General features: G+C 52.1%; 1 protein-coding gene across 1 annotated transcript; it reads left to right on the top strand.

The window, feature by feature from the left end:
* Positions 1 to 2,116: 2,116 nt before the first annotated feature.
* LOC129068479 (phospholipase A and acyltransferase 4-like) lies at positions 2,117 to 7,642 on the top strand (the record flags this gene model as incomplete). The annotated part of the gene is made up of 3 exons (XM_054570699.1): positions 2,117 to 2,188; positions 5,131 to 5,239; positions 7,374 to 7,642. Coding segments are annotated over 3 exons (450 nt in total), but the record flags the coding sequence as incomplete, so codon positions are not given.
* Positions 7,643 to 12,153: the final 4,511 nt, after the last annotated feature.

Raw genomic sequence — 12,153 nt, 5'->3', positions numbered from 1 at the left:
AAATAACAGTCTGGTGATGATGGACTTTTTCTCATCTGGGAAGTCCTTTATCTTCTGCTCTTTGATTCTTTTAAAAAAAAATTTCTAAAGGATTTTATTTACTTATTGCTAGAAAGAGGGGAAGGGAGGGAGAAAAGAGGGAGAGGAACATCAGTGTGTGGTTGCTTCTCGCTCGCCCCCTATGGGGGCCTGGCTCACAGCCCAGCCATGGGCCCTAGGCTAGGAATCCAAGGGGCGACCCTTTGGTTCCCAGGCCAGCACGCGATCTGTTGAGCACACCAGCCAGGGCTGCCCTTCAATTCTACACGACAGCTTTGCTGGGTAGAGTAGTCTTGGTTGTTAAGTTTTTGCTTTTCATCACTTTAAATATTTCTTCCGAATCTCTTCAAGCCTGTAAAGTTTCTTTGAGAAATCAGCTGACAGTCTTATAGGAATGCCCCTGTAGGTCACGAACTGCTTTCCTCTTGCTGCTTTTAAGATCTTCTCTTTGTCTTTTGCCTCTTTGGCATTTTAATCATGATGTGTCTCGGTGTGGGCCTCTTTGGGTTCATCTGTTTGGAACTCTCTGCTTCCTGGACTTGTATGTCTATTGCATTTCCTTCACCAAGTTAGGGAAGTTTTCTGTCATGTTTTCAAATAGGTTTGCAGTTTCTGGCTCTCTCTCTCTCCCTTCTGGCACCCCCATGGTGCCAATGTTGGAATGCTTGCAGTTGTCCCAGAGGTTCCACACCTAGCCTCATGTTTCTGGATTCTTTTTTTCCTCTTGCTGTTCTGATTGGAAGAGTTTTGCTTTCTTATATTCCAAATCACTGACTTGATTCTCAGCTCCATCCACTCTGCTATTGATTGCTCCCTGTAAATAGTTCTTCATTTCAGTTAGTGTAACCTTTATTTCTGAGTGGTTCTTTTTTTTATGGTCTCCAGGTCCTTTTTTATGCTGTTGAAGTTCTGTCTGAGCTCGCCTGCTCTCCCCCTAAGCTCATGGAGCATCCTTACCACCAGTGTTTTGAACTCTGCCTCTGGTAGACTGCTTGTGTCCATTTCATTTGGTTCTTTTTCTGGAGTTTTGTTCTGTTCATTCATTTCAGTAATTTGTCCTTGTCTCCTCATTTTGGCAGCCTCCCTATGTTTCTGTGTATTAAGTAGAGCTGCTTTGACTCCCTGACATAGGTGGGCTAATATAGTAGGTGTTCTTAGGGTCCTGTGGCACAGACTTCCCTATCACCCAAGCCAGGTACTTGAGGTGCACCCACTGTGCACGCTGTGTACACCTTCCCCTTGTAGTTGAGCCTTGATTGCTGTAGGCACGTCACAGGGAGGAATTTACCCAGGCTGATCAGCTGCTGGTATTGGCTGTGACCTCTGACCATCACCTCTGATCTCTGAAGAGGATCAGCTGTGCAGAGGCCCGTTCCACAGAGCAGGACTTACGTCAGAGGGCACTTGGGCCCACTGAGCCCACAGCTTGAGTGTGTTGCCTGAGGAGGCAGTGTGGCGGTGGTGTTCTGTAGCTGCCCATGGGGTACGCAGGCCCTGGGGCCTCCCGGGAGCTGCAGGCCAAGTTCAGCCACCACCTGTGTTCTTTCCGAGGACACCTGGCATAAGCCACAAAGCAATCTGCAGACGGCTGCTGATAGTGCTGGGCCTGGGGCCATGACAGGTTAACGGGACAGTGAGAATCCCCGTTTGTGCCCAAGCCGTGACCTTATGGTAATGAAATACAGGTGCGCTCTCTCCCAGAGGAAATGGCCCTTCCCCTGGGAGGATATCCTTTCCATATTTAACTGTTCCTTCAGGAAGATTGGGCCCTTCTCCCAGCGGGACCTGTTGGGTAGCTAGGTCACGCAAGGCCCTTGGCACAGCCACTTTTGTCTAAAACATGTGTAATCAGAGTCCCCAAACCGAGATTCTGGAAACTCACTCAAGAGGAAGACGCTTCGCTCGGACCTCTCCCAGTCAGACCCCGAATGGTGCCTGCTGGACGGCCCAGCATCTGTGTTTGGGTGCTGGTGCATTCCTGTCTGGTGATGCATGCTCTTGATTCTTGCTTTCGCTTTGCTCTTGCTTCATAAAGTGCTTAGTTATTCATGTCTGACTTGGGTTTTTATTGTCTGCAAATCGGAACCATGACATCAAGTGCCCAGAGAATCTTACGTGCCCCTTCACGGCACAGACCGCAAAGCAAGAGGTAAGGGGTTCACCAAGGCCGGGGGCTGGTTGTCCGAGATGAGACTTGCATATGGAAAAGCCACTGGAAACAGCTTGGGTGGTCCACAAAGTTGCATGGGGCAGAGCCTCAGGGAATCACCAGGGTGATGCAAAGTGTGTGAGCCAGGTTGATGGGGCCTCAGATATGGTGTCCGTCTGCCTGCTCTTTTTGAGGGCTCAGTAAAGGAACAGTGGCCTCTGCCAGCATTCTGTTTGGGAGAAAGCTTCCCCCAGCTCTGGCCTTAATGCCAGACACTTCAGTTCCCCCTTGTGGGCCTCTGCTGCCTTTTAAGCTGCTGCCCTGGTATAATGGGGCACAGCCATGGCCCCCCACAAAGGATATTTGTAATGGGGTCCAGAAATTGGGATGTTCTCGCCGTCGCCCCCCCCTCCCCACCGCCCCGTCAGACTGGCCGCCATGGGGGATGCGAGACCTGGAGCAGGGTCATTGAGAGGTACTTTGTGTATCAGTATCAGGCCAGCTTCCTACCTGAAGTGGAGCAGGGCCATTGAGAGTCATTGTGCATGTCAGTAACAGGATAGCTTCAGACCTTATATGCAAAGAAAGTTGTTTACATCTCAACAAGGCTAACCAGGAAGGTTTAAAAGACTTAATACAGAATGTAAATTGGAGAGGAAGGAGGAGAGACAGGGGCCTGCGGAAGAGACAAAGGGACAGACTCTGGGGAACAATGTGAAGACCATGCCGGATGAAAAAGGGAGAAAGGACACTTGCTAATGGGCCATGAGAAGGTGCCACATGGTTTTGGATTAAGAGCTAGAGATCGCCGCAACCCGTCTGAGAACCACGAGAGGCCTGCCTAGCCGAGCCCCGGACTTCCATTCTTTTTCTTCTGAAGGACGGTGCCCCTGACCGGCCTGATCGGGCAAAGTGGGGGAAGGCAGGACTGTGTGTGTTGGTGGGTGTTTTAAATAGTAGGTGTTTTGAAGGGATTTTCAAATGTAAGGATGACATTTAGCCATTAATCAAACCTGTATAACTTTTCAATAAGTAGTTCCTTTCCTTTTCACCGGACTCTGACATTGTGAGCCATAATTCCAAGGACAGTGGGCAAAGGACCTACAACTGAGGGGCCCCGGGGCAGCAGGGTGGCGTTGTTTCGATAATAGCATCTGGGTACCCTGCCACGGGTCCATTGCTCGGTAACACTGGTGCTGGATCTCAGAGGAAGTGAGTCTGAGTAAGTCCGTGTGGGGGACATTTAAGAGAAAGTGCCTGAGGATTCAGCAGTTTCTGTCTTCTACAGCCTCAGTCCCCACTGGTGTTTACAACCAGAAGTTATGGGTCCCTGTTTTCCTGACGCTGGATCCGGAGCTGGAGGCTGGGACCCCTCATTCTCAAGATGTCCCTCCTGATTTTCATCAGCCACACATGGGTGTGGGACCAGCTCATCCGCATTTCCATCCCTCCTACCAGTCTCGATGTGGTTTCTTCTTTAATTCTGCAGATTCAGGACTTCCATTGGGCTCGATTTCTGGCAGTTCTATAGTTTACTTGAATGGTTGTTCTGTAGTTTCTTGCATTCTGTTGTGGTGGTGTGAGGAGGCGAGCTGTGTTTACCTACGCCACCATCTTAGCTTTCTTTTCCTGAATTTTCTTCCTCAAATCAACAATGTCATGCACAGGCTTGGTCGGTGCTTGTCCATGCAGTTGCTGACCCTGCACTTGCTTTTCCCCTACACCTACTTCAGAGGTTCACACCTCACCATGACTTTTTTATTGGCATCCTCACTGTTGTCGGAAGAGTTAGGCCCGGAGAGCTCCCTGGGATCACAGGGAGTCAGTCACTCTTAAGATGCTGCCATGCTCTGCGGTGCAAGGCTAGAAAAGGCGGGGAAGAAGGAAAGGCAGAAATTCTGCTTGACCTCTGAGGACCACTGTCCCTTCCCTCTGCTCTCACTCCTTCATCTGAGGTTAAATTGACCGGCAGTGCAATTCTTTGATCCATAACTTTTGTAACTTACATACTTAACCATATGCTGAAAAGATGTCCCCATAGCAATGAACGTGGAACCACGCCCTAACTTGGAATGGCTGCCACGGTATTCCATTGATGTCATGCTTTCATTTAGCTGGCAAATCCCAGTTGTCAGGCATTCAGGTTGTTTCAGCTTGCTCTTGACTATTGACAATGGCACCATAGAAATCCTTGCAGATCTTGCACTTTGGGCATGGGTCTGAGATGGACACGTTTTGAGGTTTTTGGAGTGTCCCCCAGTAAGAAACAGATCTCATTTGATCTTCATACAATCGTCCCCGTTGAAAATGTCTGTCTCCATTTCACAGACAAATCTGGAGCCAGAGAACTTGAGCAACACGCCCTAGAGACAGGGGTGGGTCACATAACTAGGAACTGGGGGGGACCCTGAACCAAGTCATTTGTTAGGAGAACAAGGAAGTGAATGCAGGAGAAACTTCCAGGGTCAACACGGGTTGTGGGATACTGGCATGAACAAGGGCAAGAGGAAGCTCCCCGCGGGCCTCCGATTTGGTGCCCTGGGGGGAGGGTTGTGGGAGGCTTTGCCATTTCCTGAGGTGAAGCATAAGAGCAGAGGAAAACTGAAAAATTCTCCCATCACGAAGCTGCCATTCCCTGGGCAGGGACATTGGGGGACAGGAAGGAGGTGTTGAAGGGGAGGCCGGCAGGGACACACAGGACCAGGAAGACATGTGGCAGAGAAGCCCCAGCGCAGGTGCTTCCCAGCCACGTGTTCTTGGGCATTTCCTTCTTCCTCGCTGAGCCTCGGTTATTTAACCAGGGCAAATGGTGACCCCATCCACATTTGCACCAGGTGATGGGCATCACCAAGGGGTGCCCAGCCCAAAAGGCAGATCCCCAGCCAGGGCCTTAGCTGGTGCCTGGGAATCTGCCTACACGTTTCTGGCATTTTCTGTTACAGTTTAGTAGTGGACACAGCCCTGGAGACCTGATTGAGACCTCCCGTACCGGCTGCCAGCACTGGGCTCTCTACGTGGAAAACGGCTACGTGATCCATCTGCCTCCTGCAAGTAAGCACTGTGAAAGTGTAATTTTCAAAAGTTTTCTTAACATAACGAGAAAAATTAAAAGCCAAATGCCACCATGGGACACCCAAGTTGTGTTTGTCCCTGAGCTCTGCCTGAGCTCCCTGTACATCCATGTCCCTCTGAGTCACCCCAGCAGGTCCCACAGGTCCTGAGCAGGCAGGGAGAGAGGTCCCCGGGCGCCCAGGGAGGCCGGCTGCCTCGGCACGCGGGGCTCTCCGGCTCAATGGCCCGTGGCCTGGGCCGGCAGAGGCTGATGCCTCGCACGCCAGCGAAGGCTCTGAATGTCGGTGGTCGCCTGAAGCAGAAGGTTCCCCGGGGCTATGTCCTGTGCACTCGCATGATGCACAGAAAAGCTGTCCTGAGAGTGTTGACTTCATGCTGCTTAACAGAAGCCGCTCTCAGGCTGCACGTCACAGCGAGAACCCCCCACAGTCGCCCGTGCGAGCCCGTGAGCGCTTTGTTTACTCGGGTGGCCAACCAGGTCCCAGGGGAGCGCAGGACGCAGGCGTGAGCACCGTCCCTGAGAGGGAGGGGCCGGAGTCAGGCAGGGACGGAGGCGCACGGTGCTCCACGTCCCGCAGTGCGGTGTCACCACACCCTTGGACACAGGCGTGCGCATCGTCACCAGACAGGAACTGTCGTCCGTATAATCTCTTTGCAGCTTATCCGTTTTCCGTAAGCTCTCATCTACCTTGACATAGTGGTAAAAATGTGTGAACTGATGGAAAATAGTAAAGAAACCTCCCTAATCCAGACCCAGACGGCACTTCAGGAGGCTTGGAGCAGAAAGCTCGGCTGCGAGCCCCAGGGTCCTTCCTGTGTCTGATGTGCAGGGGGCGGTTTGTCTTAGGGACGGGCGCTAAGTGCGAACCCCGGCCTTCAGACTTGACCGTGAAAGGGGCCCGCGTAACTCCTGGGCTCCTTAGGTTCTCTCCCCCTGAGGAAGCGAAACCCGGACTGAATATGGAATGGAATCGGGGCCCCGCAGCCGGCGGCTCCGGTGAGGACCTCTCCACGGGGCCACAGCTCTGTCAGGAAAATCTGACCATGTGTCTCTTGGTCCAATATTGATTTACAAGGGGGGACCCAAAACCCCAGAATTTATTTATATAAAAATGTATAGTTATTCTTACATGTCTAAACTTTAGTCACTTCAAAGTACTCTCTGTTTGATGCAGTACAACTATTGAGACATTCTTTCTAGGGCTCAAACCCATTTTTGACTTGTCAATTGGGATGCCTTTTAGTGCTTCTGCGTTTTTTGTTTCACCTCTTCCACATCAGCAAAGTATTTCCCTTTGAGGACTTCTTTCATCCAGGTAAACAAAACATGTTGCTCAGGGCGAGATCAGGTGAATAGGGAGGGCGAGGGCGGGGTTTACCTGTTTTTGGTCAGAAACTCCTGAAGACTCAGTGTATGTGGGCATCACCCATCAGGAAGTGGGCAAATGTGTTGAAAGAGTCTTCCAAAAAAATTCACTGAAGCCAAATGCAGCCTCTCACAACAACGCCAGCTGGGGCACCGATACAGATGCGTTCCTAGGACACTCGCCTAGCAGGGAAACCTGTACTACAAGGGGCCCGCCCTCCAGAAGATAATTCTGGTTTTGGGGGGGTCCCTCTCATAAAATGACAATGATAATGTTTACTATGAATTTAAACAGGAGAATGAATGAGGAAATACATGAAAAGTTGCACAGCAGAGCGTCTGACACACAGTGGGCGCTGAAACAACTTTGATCTCTTTCTGAAATACACAGGTGCACCAAAGTGAATGAAGAATATGATTTACGAACATTGTGTTGAACAGCCAATATGCACATTAACAGAGGGGGGTTGGTCAACAAGATGGAGTCCGTTCATGTAACGGAACACAATGGCAGCCACTGACTCTCACAACTTCAATAAGACGGAATAATATTCACGGCTTGTTAAGTCAAAAGAGCAAAGTTCATGAATCCTCCGGTCACATCTGCGACTTCACATCTGTGAATGGAAAGACACCAAAAGCTCAGTAGTGGGTGCCCTTCACCCTCCTTTCTCCTCTTATTCTCTCTGTCCTGACTTTGTCCCCCAGCCCCGCCGCTGCGCCTGATCCTACTGCCTCTGATTCCAGGCGAGGCCCGGTGGTCAAGCATCCCCATCGTCCGCTCCTTTCTGAGCCGCACAGCAGAGGTGAAAAAGGAGCTCCTCACCGATGGGGTGGGGGGTTGCAGGTATCAGGTCAACAACTGCTTGGACCACGAGTACAACCCGCAGCCTGTGCACAAGATTCTCAGTTCGGCCAAGGGGATGATTGGTAAGAAGTTGGAGTACGATGCTGTGAAGAAAAATAGTAAGCACTTTGTCACCAAACTGAGATATGGCGAGGCCATCCACCTATAGGTAAGACCCTCTCTGGGGCAGTCCCTTTCGCTCCTGGAGGTCTGCTTCAGGTGCGGGCGACCGGGCTGTGCGCCCAGAGGGAATGATGACCCTGAATGATGCAAAGCAGACTCTCAGGGGCCCCACTAGTGGGGAGCCCGGACGTCTGAGAGCAAGTCTCAGGTCTGGTTCTAGTCCTCTCGGAGTCTTTGGGCACGTCACTTCCTCTCTGGGCCTCAGTTTCCCCATGTGCAGAGGAACAGGTGGTTGGAGGACCTCTGGGGCTCTGGCCACCTCTGTCCCTTTAGGATTCTTCACCTTTCAGATCCCCCCTAAAGGCAGCTCCTAGTGCTCCTGTGTGGTTGGGGAAAGTCTGGGCCCACCCAGGACCGTGACAGGGCAGGTTTCCTAAGGCCCCAGGGACACGCGGGCAAGAGACGCCCCAGGTGAGTGGGCCCAAGTTGACGCTCCTGCCGTGTGGCCCTGGGTGACGCTCTTGACCCTCATACCCTCATTCTGCTTCTCTGAGATGGGCCGTGGTCCACGCCTCGGTGACGGCGTGAGAATCAGATGACATGATGGGCGGGAGACCCCTGTCCCCCTCTGGTCTGTGGCAGGCGCTTGGGGACAATCTGCACGGTTCTGGGTGGACTGCCCATTAGTGTCATTAGAGATTATTCATTTCACTCTCAGGGTGCAAAGCACCAAACACGAAACTGTCCCCCCACGGAGTCCCGTCCCCTGGTGCCTGCGGCCCCTCACACGGCAGGAACATCTCCCAGGGACCCCTCAGCCGGCCCCCCTTTCAGGAAGTTCCCGTTTTCGTTTTCCACTCTAAGGCCTCGTCCTCACCACCCGTGACTGTCCCAGGGAATCCTGGCATCTCTCCGCGCCCCTTGGGAGGCGCCAGCGGCCCCTGGGCTGGTGCTGGACAGCAGCCACCTCCACGCGGAGGCCAGGACCCTGCCCCGTGTGACGCGGGGATGGCGGGCGCCTGGCGTCACAATTGGCCCAAACCCGTAGACGGCGCAGCAGCAAGGGCGGCCCCTGAGGTGGACTAAGGACTGGGGTCATTATGACGTGTCCCTGTGGGTGCATCGACTGTAGTGGAAACGGACCCTCTGGGGGTTGGGGACACCGGGGCGGCCGTGCGGGAGGGGGCTCGGCGTGTCGGGACAGCTGTGTCCCGGGCCCTCGGTTTCTCTTTGAGCCTAAAACTTCTCTTTAAAAAAGTGTGCCTCTTTTATAACGTAACAGAAATGATGGATTTGACATTACCAAAATTTTTATATTTTATGGCAAAATATTCCAGTTATACTATTTTGAATTCCCAAATACTCACTGGTTTCTTTTATCAGACCTACTTGATCATTTAAAAATATTCTTTCTCCTCATTCAACTAATTTATAAGTCCAATCCCTTTCATTTAAATATATATTAAATATATTTATTTTATAATCTGTGTCTAATAACTTTACTATGGAAAGGCTTTGTGACTCTATTCAGCTCTATTTTTCTCCTACTGTCTCTTACTCATAATGGCTTGTTTTTTGTTTTGGTTTCCTTTTGCTCCTTTGCCTTTAAAGTTTTGATGTGATATCATATTCCTTGAACCTCCTGAGAAAACCCTCCATTAGAGAAGCTTTGCATTCCCCTCAGCAGCTGCCCAGGAGGCACACTCATTTTATTATTTTTTTGTCCCCATAGAAGGTCATTGATTTGAGAGAAACACATCGACCAGCTGCGTTCCATACTCACCTGGACCAAGGGTTGCGCACACGCTGACTACAGAGTCTTCCACGCCCGAACCAGGAATCGTATCTACAACCTAGATGTGTGCCCTGACCGGGAACCCAACCATCAGCCATTCTGTGATGGGATGACGCTGCAACCAACTGAGCCACAGCACCCAGAGTAGGCACATTTTTAAACAAATATTCTTTCTTTTTAAGAGAATTTTATTGAATTTATTGGCAGGACATTAGTTAATAAAATTATATACCGGGGTACAATTCTATAACACATCACCTGTGTATTGTATTGTGTATTCACCACGCCAGTGTGAGTCCCCTTCCTTCCCCATTTATCCCCCTTTTCTCTCCTTGGCCGGCCCCCACGCCCCTTTCCCGCGGCTGATCACCATGCTGTCGTCTGCATCTGAGTGTTGTTTTTTGTTTTTGTTTTTGGCTTAATCCCTTCCCCTCTTACTGGCACCCAGCCCTTCCTAGTTCCTCCATTCTTACAGCTCTCAGCCTGTTCTATGAGTCTGTTTCTATTTTGTTTATTTTGCTCCTTAGATTCCACATATAAGTGAAATCAAGGTGTTTGTCTTCTTCCGACTGGCTTATCTCACTTCATATAGGACTCTCCAGGTCCACGCTGCCCCAAAAGGTAAGAGTTCTTTCTTTTTGACGGCTGAGCAGTATTCCATTATATAAATGTACCATTACTTTTATATCCACTCATATACTGATGGGCGCTTAGACTGCTTCCAAAACTTAGCTTTTGTAAATAACACTTCCATGAACAGAGAGGTACAAAAATAAACGTTTAAAAAACTTAACCACTTCAGGCCTGGCCAGATGGCTCAGTTGGTTGCAGCTTCATCCCGCCACCGAAAGGTTTCAGGTTTGGTTCCCAGTCAAGGTACGTACCTAGGTTATGTGTTTGATTCCCTAGTCAGGTGAGTATGGGAGGCAATTGATTGATGTTTCTCTCTCTCTCTTTGTTCCTCTCTCCCTCTTCCTCCTTTCCTCTCTCCCTGAGGGTGGAAAAAATGAGTAAATATACCCTTGGGTGAGGCTTAAAAAAACCCTTAACCACCTCAGAATTACCCCCCGCTACTCCCTAGCGTGCCCTGGGTGAGTCTCAGAAGGCTCGGTCCCCACGTCTCGCTCTTCCTCCCTGGGCTCTGCCACCAGTGACCCTACTGAGTGGCCACTCCATCTGGCCATCACCACAGCCACTAACACTCTGACTTGAGAATCTGGGACGTCATCTCCCCGGGCCGTCCCTGCCCACGCAGGAGGAAGCTGGCGGCTGCCCTGACCCCGTCCGCACAGCAGGGACCAGGCTGGAACCATGCACGGGGCTCCCCTGGAAGCTCAGGCTCTCAGAAGGGTGAGGGACAAGAGAATAACTTGTCCTGGATGCTCCCAAAGAGGCGTTGGGCCAACTCCCAGGCTGAAGTGTCAGCCTCGCCTCCTCGTGGGGGTTCCAGAAGGGTCCGTGCCTGCCTTGCTCCCAGGCGGCGTCTGGGCCAGAGGCCCTGCTGCTCCGTGAGGCCCAATAGCCAGGAGGCTGAGAGGCAGGGGAGGTTGCTCACTCCCTGCCGTCTGAGGCTCCCCCACAGGACAGGGAGCTTGGGGATCAGACTTTACAAAAGTTGTGACCTCCAGCCTCGACTCCCAGGCAGCAAATCTTCCCTGGGACAAGACCCAGGCTGTCAGCAGCTCTGTAGGGACCAAAGGTCAGTGCCAGCTCCACCGCCTCCCCTAAGTGCCCAGTAGCGGGGGTGCCAAACCCTGGGGCGAGGCTCACCCACAGTCCCTCCAAGTGATCCTCTGCAGTCAGGTTTAAGCCCTGGGACTGGCCCCGTCGGCAGAGCTGATTGGCCTACTGATGTCACCTGACCCAACAGCCGCCAATCACCCTGCAGAGCCAGACTGTGCTGAGATTCCCTCTCAGGAACTTGTACGGGGTACTCAGCGCTGCAGGTGTTGCAGGGACCCCCGGTTGAGCTAATGCACGGGAAAAGCCACGGCGGGGTGGGGGCGAGCTTGATACTAAGTGTTTCTGGAACCAAGAGGAGCAGAGAGTAACAGGAGGAACGGGGACCCTCCACCCCTGGGGTCTGGATCACTTGCGTGGCCCGGAATCTCCCCCACAGTCCGGCCGCGCAGGTCCCAGGCCCCTCAGGCCAGCGCTTCCCGGTCTTGTCCACCACAGGTGTGTCTGCCCTGCCCCTCGTGCATCCTCCACCATGAAAAGAGCACAGCCCCCCAAGAGGAACCCCGAGAAAAGCACCGAGTGGCCAGGACGCACCTCAGTGCAGCTGGGAAGGAGCCCCTGTGAGTCCGCTCGGGCGGCCGTGACAGCGCCCCACCGCCGGGGGCTCCAGTGCAGACACTGGTTTCTCACAGAGTCGGACGCTGAGAAAGGCGAGACGAATGTGCGGGGCAGATTCCGTTCCCGGCGAAACCCTCTTCTGGCTTCCAGATGGCACCTTCTCACAGTGTCCTCGCGTGGGGGAGAGCGTTCTGGTCTCTTCTTCTAATAAGGACCCTAATCCCATCAGGCCCACCTTTGCCCCGCCCCACTGCCCCAGGACCTCCTGTAACCTAATCTCCTCCCGAAGGCTCACCTCCAGGTGCCATCACTTCGGGGTTGAAGGCTTCAACATGATTGGGGGGGTGGGAGACATGAACATTCAGTCCGCAACAGAGCCCAAGTGTGACTTTTATAGAATTCACGCTAGGCTGTGATGCCCCAAATAAAATCTTCTCGTGTTTTTATTTAGCTCCAATAAAATC

This window comes from Pteronotus mesoamericanus, unplaced genomic scaffold (assembly GCF_021234165.1).
Source record: "Pteronotus mesoamericanus isolate MK-2021 breed Mesoamerican mustached bat unplaced genomic scaffold, CSHL_Meso_final contig_214, whole genome shotgun sequence".
NCBI classification, from domain to species: Eukaryota; Metazoa; Chordata; class Mammalia; order Chiroptera; family Mormoopidae; genus Pteronotus; species Pteronotus mesoamericanus.
This window is presented reverse-complemented; position numbering and strand designations above follow the sequence as displayed.